Below are 16526 nucleotides of genomic sequence, written 5' to 3' on the forward strand. Positions count from 1 at the left end.
TATATATATATATATGTATGTATGTATATATATATATGCTAAGAGGAGGTATTGAATATTAAACCCGCGTCCTACCTAATGAACCAAAATGCGTGATTCGTCTTTCATTACGTACTAGAGTGCTTGACAACTTATGATGTTAGTTACATGGCCTTGAAATCGGATATAAAAAGCGGTAGTTAGCCTTATGTGCATGCACAGTTCAGTCCACATTCGATCGTCAAACTATATTTACACGATAGTAAACCTCACTATCGTAAGATTAAAACTAGAAGCAGGTCATTTTTCTAGTACAGATACATGGAACCCATTGAACATGACTTGTATCTAAATCCAATTTATATTGGAGTGCTATTGTTAGCGATATTGACAATATGGTTTTATAAGCGCCAGGGTCGGGAAAAATTTCCACCAGGGCCCTGGCATATCCCTTTCATAGGGAACGCATGGGAGCTGACGGCAGATCCAGATTTGCGGAAATCACTCAGACGGCTGCATAAGCAGTATGGCGACATCTACCGGCTGTATATGGGACCCAAACTTGCCGTGGTGATCAGTGGGTACGAGGCCATTAAAGAAGTCTTTGTAAAACGTGCAGGAGACTTCTCTGACAGACCGGACTCCTTATTTACTAATCTTATTGGTGAAAGGCAAGGTAAGTGTAGAAGTGGGTGAAGTGGAAAGAAGTATTTTTGTCGTCTTTTTGCAGGCCATCCAAACAAAACATTGTCAGAACAAACACACTATATGGGCCTGGCCCGTTGCTACGCTTGTTCTATTGGGAAAACGTTACTTCCTTTCTTTATTTAATAATTGCGTACGTATTGTGCATTCATTTTGCCTATATATTGTGCGTTTTTCTGTCTTGTCACCTAGGGAAATTTTGCATTGCATACTAACTTATAAGGGCGTTGTGTTATACAATCTTTGTTTCATCTCTAGCTAATCCAATGAATGCCATGAGTGTGTGTGTGTGTGTGTGTGTGTGTGTGTGATTTAGATTGTTAACGTAACTTTAACAATTTCACTACAATATTTGCTGTTTGGCAGTTACGAGTGACGTCTAGCACTGGGGCATCATGCCGCAGACATGAAGCATCATGTCAAACCCGGTCACATTATCCTGACACCAGGCCTGCCAGTCTCAATGCTGACTTCTTAACGCTGAGTGCCAAGCGAGGCAGCTGATATTACCATTGTTTAAGTCTTTGGTATGACTCAGCCGTGGTTCAAACCCGCGATCTCCCGCATCCGAGGCAGACGCTCTAACTACTTAGGCCAACGGATCGGTTACACACATGATTGGATAACTGTGTAAGAGACCATAACGATATAGTTTTGGAACCATGATTTTCTTGCGTACCTAAAGTTTCACGATTTCGCAAGTCAGTTCGAATACCAGCTTTAAATAAATAATAAAACTTCATACAGCTGGATCGAGGTCATAATAAAAAAAATCCATGAATATATATAAGATGTCTTTCTGCTATGACTGCATATTGAAGTTTTGACTGTCGCTGTAATTAGATTTTCTAAACACGCTCGGGGGAGGGGACGGAGCGAAGGCTTACACCCCTTCCTAATTACAACTTTAGGGTGGCTCCATTCTTCAATTATTCACAATTCAAGCAACCTATAAGTACCTTAAGAAACCATGCAAACCTTTGAAATGGTCCGGTTGTTAAGTATTTTGCAAGGAAATATAATGAACTTTAGAGCCAGTTATTATATAGAAAAAGGATAGTAAGGCTTGTGAAAACCTAACAAATCTATGTTATAATAATGTATGTGCTGATAAACCGCTAAGGGCTTTATGTTTCGTTGATAGGTATACTAGCCAGTTCTGGAGAGCTTTGGAAGGAACATCGAAAATTTACTCTTACAACACTGAGAAATTTTGGATTTGGAAAAACGAGCCTGGAAGCGAAAATCCATAAGGAAGTGTCCATACTCTTATCCGAGATCGCGAAACAAAACGAGATGCCATTCCGTATTCAACATCTTGTACAAACTAGCGTGTCCAATGTCATCAATGCTATGACATTTGGAGGACATTTCAATCATGACGATCCAAGGTTCGCAACAATTATGACAATGCTGGACGAAAACGTGGAAAACAGTGGACCAAATAAAGTAGTTGCTTTCTTTCCTTTCCTGCGGTATCTGCCTGGGGACCTGTTTCATGTAAAAAAGATTTTGAGAAATGCCATGTGTGTGGAAGGATTTATAGGCGACCTTATTGACAAGCACATAGAGAACTTTGACGATAACAAAATGGAAGACTTCATAGATGCCTTCCTACTGGAAATGAAGAATAATCGAGATCAAAAAGATTCTACATTTACAAGTAAGACTAGTAGGTTTACAAACTTTAGAATTAAAAATAATGTTTATTTTTACACAAAATCGTAAAGTTTTCCGTATTATAGTTACAAGTTATCACGTGAAAAAAATACATTTACACATTACCTTCCTTTTGTTTGATCTTCTTTTGAACGACCCACTTTAAAGGACGTTTTGAGTTTTATGATTGGCATGTATTTATGAATTATATGCACAAGCAAGTAAAATTGACTGGTAAGATGCGCTTAAAAAACGTTCATGATTTATTATTCTGTTATACTGATTTCTATTTTCTAAAATCTCAAAATTTAGAACTTAGTCCAATACATTTTTATAACCCTCTTTTCTGTTTTAGAAAAACAGCTGATAAAAACAGTATCAGACCTGTTTGTAGCCGGTTCAGAAACAACAACGACTGCTATTACTTGGGCAGTTCTATACCTTGCTGCCAAACAAAATATCCAGGCACGAGTTTTTCGTGAGATAAACGAGATCGTTGGTACAGACCGCCTGCCGTCCTTGCAAGACAAACGGAATTTGGTTTACACCGAGGCCTTTATTATGGAAATTCTTAGAGTTTGTAACATTGTTACGGTGAGCCTTCCTCACACATGCTCAGTGGACACAAAAATCCGGGGCTTTGATATCCCTAAAGGAACAACTCTTGTCCCAGACATCGACTCCGTGCTTTTCGATCCTAAAATCTGGGGTGACCCGGAGGAGTTCAGACCTGAGAGATTCATTAGCGAGGAAGGGACCTTGACAAAACCGGAAGAGTTCATTCCCTTCTTCACAGGTAAAATTCCGTAACCTTTTTCTTTGTGAGGGTAGTCTCTTTGTGAGATAAATATATCGAGATGAATTAATAGATATTGAGGCTATCAAGGACATTTTCTCCCGTTCTCTCAGAATCAAGCCCTGAAGTGTCTGAGAGTTCATTAGATCAAAATCACTAACTTTAAGAAATTAATTTTCCTAGGATCTCTTTGAGACGTACAGAGCTGTACGGATGATGATAAACATGTCTTGAACCATACATAATGTGATAACGAAAAACTACAACTGCTTTGCTCTGATTAGCTTCTCTTCTTGTCAACATACTAGACAGATATTCGACAGACATATCTAACAGGGTCTTACATAAGTATCAAATTTCATAGGGATAATTTACTAAGCTCCAGCAAGGCTGCTCAGATACTTCACATACATTTCTATTTCTACCCACACCCTCCTCCCGTTCTATTTCTGCCCACACACTCCTCCCGTTCTATTTCTACCCACACCCTCCTCCCGTTCTATTTCTATCCACACCCTCCTCCCGTTCTATTTCTACCCACACCCTTGTCCCGTTCTATTTCTACCCACATCCTCCTCCTATTCTACCCCCCATTGTGAACCATGGTAGCTTAGTTGGGAGTGCGTCAGACTCGTAATCAAAGGGTCATGGGTTCCATGCAAGCACTTGCCATCTCGGGTTGGCTTCACCGTTGTACTTTGAAAAAGACGCTGTGCTCCCATTTCCTCAGTATGATATAGACAATTATGTATTAAGCCTACTTTTAAAACCAGCTGAAATAATAAAACACTCCCATATACTCCCACTACCACCATAACCAATAATGCGGCTGGGTTTACAAGTATTTGCTAATAGCTCTCTTTTTAATGTTCAGCAATTTTTACTTCTATGAAGAAAATGTAAAAAATGCTGATGGAGAACGCCATGTTTATTACGCTCTGATTTTTTCTTATTTAGGGGTCTCTACAGTTTCCAATTACCTTTAATCGCGTGTATGAGAATAATTTCTGTCAGCATCTAATATAATATGTAATATATGCCACAAGGTTTAATATAAATAATATTAGCTGATTGAAATATTGTGTCATAATATTATTGCCTATAGTATCGATAGATGGAGATAACTTTTAAATTTTGTTTATTTACCGATGTCTGTTTTCTGGCTGTTGTAATTTGCATGAATCTTTAAAAGTTGCTTGTTAATTTCTGACAAACTGATCAGAAACAATACTCCCATATTTAATATATTACGTCATTTATAATAATACAATGTGCAAATGGGTATCTTCACCGAACAAATCCAACTATCACGTGAATTCTATTAGAGGTCTCTTGTTTACCCGTTATTTTGAATGACTTCTCGAAAACAACTGTTACCTACCGGAATTTCTAGCAACGCGCCAAGACTTTAAATAAGTTTCATCTAATCAATGAATGACCACAATTATTCACAACTTCATATTTGCGACACAGCTAAACAATTACATGGCAACCGTACAACTGAGTGGTTTCTCCCTGTTAGATTTCCGTAACTTAGCGAAAGTACTTAAATAACATAAAATACAAAAGTAGTAAATATTGTAGTGTATATGGAAATCACAGTCAAAAAGGTCGTAGGAACGTTTAGGGTCACCACTTTTTATAACACCAAGGGAACGTTTAGGGTCAATGGCAATTTAACATAGGGACTGTATAGACAATGGATTGGGACTGTCTATGGCCAATAGGACTTTGAGAGGGGTGACCTCACGGTACTGGAGATTGGCAACAATTTTACAGGGGGCTGACCTCAATCGGACCAAACAGGGGAGAAAAAGCTTAGAACGCTTGTCGTGGGCGGGACTGGTGGGACATATACATATATAACACATACAACATACATACACAGATTGATCAACATCAAAAACACACATATGGCAAAGAGAAAATATATCTTTTCGACGCATATGAGTTGCCCTGAAAAGGGCCTTTGGTTTTCTTGTTCTAATTAATTCCTTTTCTCTAACAACTTCTTACTTTCTGTCCTACACTAATTGTCTTCTTCTTATTATTCTTTTCTTCCTCCTCTTTCTCCTTCTCCACCTCCTCTTTTTTCTTCTTCTCATTCTCTTCTTCTTTTCCTATTTTGTTCGTTGCATACTCTATTTCCTTTTCTATCTTCTTCATCCTCTTTCTCCTCTTTTTCTTGTTTCATCACTTCCCTTAGTCTTTTCTTAGAGTTTCTCAAATTGTTTATTTCCATCTTGACTCTAAGAGGACTGTAATAATAGTGATCCTCATCCAGTTTTACCAGCATCTCTTTTATTATTCCCAAATTGTCCACGACTTCCGACAACTTCTTCATTTTATCAATTGTATTAGAAGCCATCTTCTTTGAGTATTATGTGTAGAATGGCGCGAATTACGAACGCTTGACTTTATTTTTGTCAAACACGGACGTGAAGGACAACACCCTTACACTCACTTCACATATTATCTACTATCCACACATGGGAATAAGAAAAAACAATAACAAATGTAATATCCACACATGAGAAGAATACAAAAGAATCACAAATCTGCTATCCACACACGGGAAGAAGGAAAAAACCTAAAATATATTATCCACACAAGACGTACGCGAACCCATACAAACCGAAAATATACTATCCACATGGAAGGAGGAAAACACGCTACTATCCACACACAAACGTACACGTACTCATACACATACACACACACACGTATATTAGGAAAGGAGTGAGTGTTTATAATCACACTACTCCAAATTCAGACCAAATGGCAACTTGAATGATAACTTTCCTAGAGTATTTGGATAGTCCTGAGAAGGGCTGTTGTTTTGAACTCAGATGCACCTGGTTAAAGGTGAAACCTCTCATGCCGGGCACCGCAGACACATCGCCGACTCCAACCTTTGTCCCAATTATTTGTTGTTTCTGGAAGCGCAGAAGGGGGATAAGTGGCCTCATCATCCCGGTTTTCACTTTAAGGGATAGTAAAAACTTCGCGCCGTCTCCTATTCTGCACTCGTGGATGATGAGGAAGTGTTGCTGGTAGTGGCTGCGGTGCTGTTACTAGTTGTTGTGGCTATTTCTGTAGTTGACGTAGTACTGGAGGCCTCCTCACTTCAGGCTTGAACTTACACAGAGGTGAGGCAGGATTATTTCGTCCTTCTCTTTTTTCTTTTTGCTCTCCTACTCCTCTTCCTTTTTTTTTCTCTTTTTTTGCCTTCATGGATTGCATCGATGGTCAGCTCGTCCAGGAGGCGCCTGGCATATTCCAGTTGCATCTGGAGTTCAAGAAGCTTGGTGAGTCTGCTCATCTTCTTTGAATTGATAAATCAACGACAGGCAGTCAGACTAACGAGCACTTTTGCCGTATACGTCTGAAGCGCGGTCGTGAAGGAAACCACCCTAATTGTCAAAACATTCAAGACCCATATTATCACAAAACACATGGAACTCGCGGACCTAAAAGAAACACTCACGTTTTACTAATTACAAAAACAAATGCATATAGATTATGTCTTGACAAGCCACGGAAACGAAGTACTTATATACACACTTCTAACAAAGTCAAACAAACGAAGTACTTATAGAGACACTACTATTTTTTATGCATACTAACATAAAAATTGTCAATTAAACTAGTATCTCTTTTCTAGAGTATTGGGGTTTCACTGAAAGGGCGTTTTTGTGGACGGGGAGTTACGGAAATTTTTCATCGTCTAAGATTGCGTCCCCGTCTGGCGAATGGGTTTCCCACATGATAGGACCTGCTACTTCAGAAAGGAAGGAGAAATCATTCGTGTTTACACAACATTCAAGAAATCCTCTGTCTGGTTACTGCTGATTTATCTCTGCTTTCTCTGCTTCTGACGTCTGTACTTCTCCGTCCACTCTTCTTGCTCTTTCTTGATTTCCTCTCTGAAGACCTCTCATATCAGGTTTTCGACCACATTCATCATTCTGACATTCTCTATATCTTCAGGCTTCGGTATCAGGCTTTGCCTGACATGGTGCAAATGTACGTAGGCTTCGCTTAGTTTAGCTGCCTTAGAAGTTATCTTCATATGATAATGAGTCAACAATGAATGGTTAGACTGGACACTACCTCGCTTTATATGGTTCAAGCGCGGACGCGACAGAAAATATCCCTACAATGTTTAGAGTAGGAACGATGTGATAGTTTGATTTGAGGGAGAGGGATATAGAGAAGTCAAAGAGCATGTATCATGATACAAAATTTAAAACAAACGACACAATTTTGTTTTCAAAACGTAACATTTTTATTCAAATAACAATCAACCACAAATTAACCATAAAACATTTTTTTCAAACCAACATTTTTTTCAAATAACAATATATTTTTGACATGATCGACAACGTTACGAAGTGAAGTGAGACTTCCACTGATGGAATTCATTAGGCCATAGATGTAAACTACGTTTCATAGCTAAAGATCAAAGATAACCATAATGGTCACAAAACCATCGATCTACTTTGTTATCGTTTCTCGAAAAGTGACGATCAAAAAAGTCACTAAATGTTCTAAAGAATATCCAAGACTGTGATAATGAAGAGAATACAAACAATATTGTCCACACACCATGGAATACGTGCCTTGTAATTTCACATTATTGAATCGTTTCGTCTGGGCATTTCTTCTCATAAAGTCGATGATGTCGTCTTCCAGAGGTGATAATCCATAAGAATCAAAATACTCCACACAACCATCACAGGGAAAGTAGACGGCTACCCAGTGGGTTCCTGGAAGATGACTGCCGCCCGTGTTGATGACATCAGCTTGATGATCTTGAAGTTTGCAATGAGGCAGTTCATCTTTAGCACAACTACAGGATTCCAAGAAGCAGCGTACGAACTGTTATTCAAAAGGTTATCCATTTTTTGTGTCGTTTTGTTGTTGTTGTTGGTTTTTTTTCTCCCTCATTTCTTTGTTTTTACAGGTAATGATAAGTCATCAATTCAATACTGATATTTTGTTTAAAAATGTCTCACAAGGATCCGTTTCTTCGCTTCGTCTAAGCACTCTGGGCCGAGAGAGCATCGATGTGATGGATATCTAGAGCCATCAATGTAAAGGAGAAATAATCACGCAAGTCTTTATACCACTTATGCAACACGGCCTATTCTAAGATGGGACTCCAAGCTTCGTCCAGATACTCGTACAATGTTTCTTCTTGATTCAGCATAAGACATTTATCACGTTGAATTTGATTTGGATGATCGTTTTGACATCCATAGCAATCTTTCTTTATCAATTCCGTAATTGTTTCTGCCAGGTGTTTGGCAAAACAGGAGGCTAAATTTTGCTATTGTTCTTGCCACCTCTTCGTCTTTGTCTTTGGGTTCTGTTTCCGTGGAATTCTCCCATCTATTTTATTTCCATAGATTCTCCAACATTCAGAGAGGGATCACTGTCTTCTACTGCTTCTAATAGTCTTGGATGACATCTCTGAAACTGTTGATTTATATGGTATTGTCGAATTCGGCTTAAAAGATGACATTCATCGTGTGGTCTGGAGGTGGGTGTGCAAACTTAATTTCCACACGAATCGTGCCCGATTGTATTGGGTGGAAATGTCCCTCGTCGCTGCCTTGGTCTGGAGTGAATTCAAAAGCCCACAAAGCGTAGCCTCCTGCATAATCCTCTTACGTTATACCGTGACTGGAGTTGGTCCCTAGCTGTCCGGTGGCTTCGTACAGGGATAAGTACGACCTCAAATAATTCTTGTCACCAAACTTAGGCTCGAAAGGCCTGGTACACAATGTCTTGCCATTGCGACTGACGTCGATCTTGGACACTTTGTAATGCTTAAAGTCGAAAGGCTAGGCAGTGACGGCTCCGTTGAAAACTACATTGGTCGCCATACCAATGATTAAACGTTTTGGTAACTGTCCTTGGAACAGACGGTCTTCGATCATGGATCACTGTGAAGCTGGAATGGTGAAAGTTTTCAATTCCACGCGTCATATCGGATACTTGATAGTTGTTCTGCTCAAAGTATGACTGATGTCGTTTCCCACTTTAGGCAACTCTTCCACGCGTTGCAAGTACAGTCTGGCTTCTTTGATGACGATTTTGTAATCGGTACCATTTGTATCCACGCAGCTGTTGACCAGATTGTTATTCAAGTACAAATCCACTTCACTGGAAAAGGTATGCATGAAATTTTGACGGGACCTACTCAATCATTGACTCCGGCATCAGGACAAAGTTGTTTCCTTTTCTTTCCTTTGAGTAGTGAAGAAGGATGTTATGGGGGGGGACATTTTTGTTTGTGGGTTCCAGGGCACATACAAAACATACACTCACGTGTTTTGGACTATCGCTTCGTCAAAAATGTGAAGATGTGTTTTCCAAAATCGCCGAAGAATCCTCCCCTTCGATTGCTCATCTTTTTCTTTGGACGACTGTGTATTTTCTGGGGGTGACGTCAATGCTTGGCTAAGCGTTATTTTCTTCTTCGGATGACGCGACTATCCTTTTCCTTTTCGGACAGGAGAACGACGATGGTGACGGTATGCAATTCTTTGAGGGGACATCTTTGGGCATTCAGGAGCACAAAACACTGATCCCCATCCTTTACTAACAGTAAAGGTCTTTTTATTCAGGAATGCGTCACAACTGATTGTCTTTACGTCGTATCACCTCGATGTCAGGCATCCTACGTCGTGATGGGGTCCTCAAAGGACTAACTCGGGACAGTTCTTGAATGGAGAAATCAAGTAATCTCTGTAACGTGCCCAATTTCTCTTGGACTTTGATTTTGGAGGAAGGTTTTTGTGAGCAGCTGACACTGCAGCTAAAGAGGAAGATGGTGTTACCGCTAGACGAGACGTTTTTAGAGACGCGGGTTTCCATTGTTCGGGATGAAGAACGGGTGTCAAATTGGGTTTGGCAGGCATTATCAAGAACGGAGACGTTAAATAACCTGAAGCTACTGGAGATGCGGTCACCGTCGCTGCAGGTTGTGGTTTGAGAATGTAAGGTTGTACCCTAGCCTAAGTGCCTCTGTTGTGAGTAGAAGCTGTTTTCTTTGGGCTTTTCTTTCTCTGGGGATGTCACCTGGTGTTGACACAGTTGCTCTTTTTCTTCTTTTAGGTTCGCTTGGCTTTTTGTGGGATTGGCTTTTTTCTTGGGGAGGACTTTGGGGGCATTGTGATCCCATTTTAAGATTGAGCGAATGATGACGCCTCCTAGAGAACCGCTACCTACAGGTTTCAAAATGATATGCTTTTTCGGTTTGAGTGTCGATGCGGGGATCGGCCAGTTTTGCTAAGGCTAGTTTGTTTCTGTCAAAAAAAAGCATTTGGATTGATGAGGAATATGAATGATGATTTGCAGTAATTGACTTGCTGTCACCGCAAACCATCGTAAGACTTCTTTGAGACTGGCTTCTAAAACACGAGCACGTATTTGTGGATATTTATAGCGACTTATGCGTCCGGTTTCTTGGGGAAGAGATACGTGGATCATGAACAGTGTCGCTTTTCCCTCGGTAATGTGACACTTGTCATTGGATTGTTGCACGTGTTGAATATTGTCGATAACATTGGAAGTTGTTAATTCTTATGGGCTGCTAAACTCGATCTAAACGGATGACTTCAGACTATTGTGATGAATGGAAAGTTTCAAGCGATTGTTTTCTTTGGCTTGACATTGTTGTTTCAGTGTAGTTAACAAAGAATCCCACACCTAGGTGATGAAACCCTCTGCTTTCTCTTACAGTACGTCGGACTTAAAATCTTTAAACTTCACCGTGTACGTGTAAACCAAGTTCTAAATTTTCTAGAGGAACGCTTTCCCGTCTCTCGAAACTGGTAGAACTTTTTAAAGTTTACTGGTTGACATTGTTGGGTGTAGACTCTCTGGGTCTTGATTCTTACTCACTCATGTAATCTTCAAAATCCCTGGCATGAATTTGTGTCAAGACTTCAGCTACTGTGCGAGGCTATAAATCACGTTTCTGTCTCTTACTTTCTTCTCCTTTCTCCACGAAATGATACAATCGTTTCATATTGACTGCAAAAAGTCACATGGCTACATTTTAAACTCCCCTCCTTTTGAGATAAAGGTCAAGATACTTGCTATATCTGTAAGAGGAAAGGACAATGGGCTACAAAGAGTCCTGACCATCAATAAGGCAAGACATGTGTCAAAAGAGACAAAAGCTGAAATACACTGTCCAGAGAACGGACAGAATGCCCTAAAAAGAACAGAAGCGAGAGGTAAAGAGGGGTTCCGAACATTAAAAAGAGGTACCCTCCCTAAAGGAAGAACCCAGACACGTCCAGAAGGCTAAAAAGATAATAACGAAAACGAGGAGAAAGTGTGGAAAAAGAGGAGGAAAAGCCTGTGAAAGTGAAGAAATTCAAAAACGCAGAGAATGAACAAAGACACAGAAGAAACATATCAACGGTTTAAAGTGTTGTGATGTGAATTGGATTGTAAAATTTGTATGAGAATAGATGAGACAAAAAAAATGTAAGTGTCTCATGGTTTTAACTTTTTAGAATATGGATCTACACTCACGCACTCACACACGTACATCATGGAGTAAAAAGGAGATTTTGAGTTTTAATTGATTTTTGGCGAAATGAATACTGTTTCTTTTCGATAGAAGTGTGTGGCACTTAAAAGGGGCGTTGAACTGGCTCATGTCGATGATGATTTGGTAAAAATTACTAGGGGTGGTATCGCAGGCGTAGTAAAAGGGTTGAGTTGTTTGGTCCGGGAAGGTATTTTTCTCTTGGGTCGTATTAATGAAGTCTGATACATTTGTTTCAGACTCCTTAACTCTGCCCAAATATCTAAAAGTAGCGTTACCGTTTAACTTTAATTGTCCACGTTCTCTGTTAGACATTGCTTCTTCTCTGCTGCTTCTTCGTTCTGTCGTTTCCTTCTTGCCCCTTCTTCTTCTCGTCGTTGGTGTTGAAGGAGAACAGATTGTTCTGCTTCTTGCTGCTGTTGTAAAATTTATCCAATTCTTCTTTCTGTCTCTGTTTAAATCCTGGACGTGTGGTAAAGAAGGAGAATGTGGCGAAGTTACTGATACCGGAACAAATTCTTGCAAAGAAGAGAGAAAATCAACTAAATCCTAATTAAATGCAGCATCTTCTGGAAGTATGACTGTGCTGACTTCGTTAGCCACTGCTATACCGTCGCTTCTTTTCTCCACTGCCAGTGCACCCCAATTCATCGTCTTCTTAGTTTCAGTCATGTTTGAAAACTCTGTCGCATTGATTCACAGCGCACTGACACTAGCGCATCTATATATGGAATGCGACGTCACAGGCAGCTCTCTTCGGATTGGAAGATAGACTCCGTACTGCGACTGAGTTTTGTAACGCATATTGGGATTAGTGAAAAAAAACTCAATCCGTTTCGATCCGCTCTTCCACTATAAATAACCTCATTCACTTCATTCATTCACCTGTTCTCGTCACAAGATGTATACTAATGTTGAATCATCTACTCTCGTATCGTCGATGCTGTTCCGTACGGACTTACCCATGTATGTGAAATCATCATGGACAATCATACGGATCACCGATACGAGCGTTTGGAAAAGAGGAATATATGTGGAGAGACAAGGCTGTCTGAACAATGTCCTTTTCTACAGTCCAGAAGTCAGAAAAAGTTTGAGGAAGAAAAGAAAACCTGTGAAAGTCCCTCTATGTTTACGGAATGGTGTTAAAAGTGTCCCTTTTCTAAGCCACTCATATGCTTCGAAAAGATATTTATTCCCTTTGTCATATATGTGTTTAATGTTGATACATCTATGTCTGTATGTTGTATGTGTTATATATGCCTATATCCCACCAGTCTCGCCTACGCCAAGCATTCTATGTTTTCCCTCTGGTCCTATTGAAGTCAGCCCCTTGCAACAGTGTTACCAGTCACCAGTACGTGACGTTTACCCCTATCCAATTCATATTCACCCTAGATAGTCTCAATCCATTGTCTATGCATTCGCTATGTTAAATTCCCATTGATTCTAAACGTTTCCAGGGTGTTATAAAACGTGTTGAACCTAAACGTCCCCACAACCTTTTTGACTGAGATTCACATAGACCCTACGGTATCCCCTATTACTGCTTACAAATCACCACTCAAACAAAAGCAGGGAACTATTTTCTTACTGTATCCCTGGATCAGTCGAATCGCGATTACAAACCTGATTTCATCTTTATCACTCCACTGTATTTACCATAATAGCAGCAATAAAATACTTCTCTCGCTAAGGGAACAACCCCTTCTCAATTATTCGATTGTAGTCAAACATCAGTCCCTATCACAAGTATTTCACATGGAAATACACAACCAGTCAACTCCTTTACATTTAAGTAGGAACTACTTAGCTACATGCACACTTATCCAGCTCTGACCTGAACTCATCACCTACATCAGTCTCTTGACCTAGTTGAGGCGCTGTGCTGCTCACAATCTGACCAGTTCCTTCCACTTGTCACGATCACGTGTCAATGCCTGTATCGCCGCAAACATTTTCCTGGTCCATTATGTGATGCTATCAGTCCACTTTTTCTCTGTCTACCTCTCCTTCTGCCACCCTGGAAGCTGCCCTGCAGGACTGTTGTGGACAGACTGTTGGCTCTAGTGACATGGCCATACCATTTCAACTTTCTCTTTTTGACGGGGGTGAGGAGGTCTTCATATTGGCCTACTTTGCGCCTGATGGTGTTACGTACTTCTTCATTTGTGATGTGGTCCATGTAAGAGATGCCAAAGATGGTTCTGTAGTATCTCATTTCAAGTGCCTGGATTCTTCGTTGTAATTCGGCCGTCAGAGTCCAGGCCTCACATGAATACAAAAATATTGAGATGACTAGTTCTCGCAATAGTCTGATTTTGGTTTTGAGACAGATACTCTTATCTCTCCAAATAGGTCTTAGCTTTGACATAGCTGCCGTTGTTTGTGTTGCTTGTGACAAAATTTCTTCTCTTGATCCCTCTTCGGTGATTATGAAACCAAGATATTTGAACTGGCTCACTGTTTTCAGTTCTAGTTCTCTGACTTTAATCTTGGCTGAGATTTGTTTGCCACTATTTGTCATCAGCTTTGTCTTCTCAGCGCTTAACTCTGTGTCAAATCTGGAAGACGTCTCATCCAGGTTATTCACTAAGGTTACAAGCTCGTCTTCACTGCCTGCCAGCCCATCAATGTCGTCTGTAAAGCGGAGTTTGGTGATGTTACGCCCTCCAATGCTGATGATACGCTCTAAGTAGATGTTGAAAAGCGTGGGTGACAGGAGACAGCCTTGATGTACACCGACTGTGGTCTGGAATCAGTCCCCCACATAACTTTGCGCAATTACTGCACTGGTAGCCTTCGCGTACAGCTGCTGATGGTATTGGTCAACTTATGACCCATGTTGTAGTTCTTCATTGTGGCCCACAATGCCTCATGCCACACTCTGTCAAAGGCCTTTTTGAAATCTATTAACACATGATAGATGTCTTGTTGATGTTGCGAGTACTTTTCACACAGAACCCTGAGACTGAATGTTTGTTATGTTGTGCTTCTTCCACTCCGGAACCCGTCCTGTTCTTCAGTGATTATTTCTTCTGCTTGTGGTTTCAGTCTGTTAAAGATGATCTTCAGCATCCCCTTACTAGTATGGCTGATCAAACTGATAGTTCTGTAACTTTGTTACAGCTGGAGATTGCCTTTGGGGGGGGGGGGTGTTATTAACATGAACTCACGAAATATCATCAAAACTGCACTCTCTGAAGTTTGCCACTAGACAATGGCTAATTTCTCAGGCTGGGGAATATTTCCACAACATCGACTCCCATAATCAAACAATCGATCGCTAAAATATAATAAATCTATAAAATGGATACGTAAATACAAATGGCACATATCTTAGATATATTACATTATATTATTGATTTATTTTTATTCTCTTATCTACTATCGAATTTATTTGATAGAGTCGAAATATATGCATGAACTTGCAACTTGATAATGGATTGTTGATGGAAGCATATAAACAGTAATCAATGTGTAGACGACAGTCGGTTATCCGTTCTTTTCTTTTTGTTTTCTTTCTTGTAGAAGCAATCTTACGAAAGTTGTAAAAATTTAGGCAAGTCTTTCATTTCACTATCGTGGCACATACGAAACTTCGCTACGCTTTTTTATCAGCTGCTGACTACGACAAGATTATTTTTTAAAAATTATTATACATAAACAAAAGTACGTCATCAAAAAGAAAATGAGCAAGTTAGTTATTACAAATCAAAGAAAGTATGTTTTTACCGATCAATAAATGACTGTGTTTGAAAAAGAAAACTTTACTGACTCATTCTAACAGAACGCAAAGTCACGTTTGGTAAACCCTTTAAAACAATTGTATTCGGACTCGTAATGATTGTTAATGCATGTATGCATATTCATAAGAAACAACAGAACTCGTATTGCAGGAAGTCACTGATGAAAGTGGAACATAGCGGATATTCATCCGTGACGTGCGACGATGCCTCTTTAATATATCCTCGACGACGTCTTTCTTTCCAAATGTTGTTCATTATTGCTTGAGACTGTGTTTTGTACGATACAAAGAAGTGTTTGCTTCTAGGTCCTGCAACTGAAATAATATATTCTGAACTATTTTACAGGTAGGAGGAACTGTGTTGGCGAGTCCCTGGCTAGAATGGAGCTTGACCTTTTCATCCCTGCTCTTGTCCAGAAGTTAGAATTTTTGCCACCTGAGGGCACAAAGCTGGACATAAACGAACTGGACGGAGTGTTTGGTGTGACACATAAGCCGAGACCTTTCGAAATTCGAGCAAGACTGAGGAAAACATAACTTTTGCAAAATATACTCAAGCTCATCTTTTCAAAAGTGCAGTTGCACTAGAAAATTTCAAAAATCGATACAAGTTTTGGTGTTTCTCTGTACGTCGGGAACTCATTTTGTCTTTGTGTATTTTGGAGCTTAATTTTGTTGTTCCAGTTATTTTATCTTGCAAAGACATTTTTTAAAAACATTTTGAGTGTAGAAACTGAAACTAGAGAATTTTTTCTGAACATATTCTTAGTTCGGCTGAACATTGCAAGTCTTGAAAAAAATGATTATGCACTGATTTGCACGAAGACGATTTTGAAATATTTTGTCAATCTTATTTTGGGCATCAAATGTTTTGTAAATCTGTTTTGCTATAGCTCAAAGCAATCAATAAATTCACTTCAAAGATGAAACTGCCTTCTGTTTCACGGAACATCATATAATGTATGTATAAAACAGTACTCGTCATTTTCCCAATCTTTCTTTTTAGACAGGTGAATACCAGTGACTGTATATTTCAGAAATGTAACAACCAACTTGCTTTAAGCACT

General features: G+C 39.7%; 1 protein-coding gene across 1 annotated transcript; it reads left to right on the forward strand.

Annotated features, from left to right (window-relative positions):
- Window positions 1-177: 177 nt before the first annotated feature.
- On the forward strand, window positions 178-16388 carry LOC149806111 (cytochrome P450 2J4-like). Its single transcript, XM_089951001.1, has 4 exons — window positions 178-655; window positions 1829-2347; window positions 2699-3139; window positions 15806-16388. The coding sequence occupies exons 1-4, from the start codon at window positions 301-303 to the stop codon at window positions 15994-15996; spliced, it is 1506 nt and encodes a 501-aa protein (XP_089807127.1). The 5' UTR covers window positions 178-300; the 3' UTR covers window positions 15997-16388.
- The last annotated feature ends 138 nt before the right edge of the window (window positions 16389-16526 follow it).

The sequence above is a fragment of the Sinohyriopsis cumingii genome, chromosome 2 (genome assembly GCF_028554795.1).
Source record: "Sinohyriopsis cumingii isolate HCF-2022 chromosome 2, ASM2855479v2, whole genome shotgun sequence".
In the NCBI taxonomy this organism is placed as follows: Eukaryota; Metazoa; Mollusca; class Bivalvia; order Unionida; family Unionidae; genus Sinohyriopsis; species Sinohyriopsis cumingii.

Bases quoted from the DNA above. Each gene is read 5' to 3' on its own strand.
- LOC149806111 (XM_089951001.1), top strand. From the start codon at position 301: ATGGAACCCATTGAACATGACTTGTATCTAAATCCAATTTATATTGGA. The intron at 656-1,828 runs GTAAGTGTAGAA...TTTCGTTGATAG, and splicing joins TCTTATTGGTGAAAGGCAAG to GTATACTAGCCAGTTCTGGA. The intron at 3,140-15,805 runs GTAAAATTCCGT...ACTATTTTACAG, and splicing joins GTTCATTCCCTTCTTCACAG to GTAGGAGGAACTGTGTTGGC.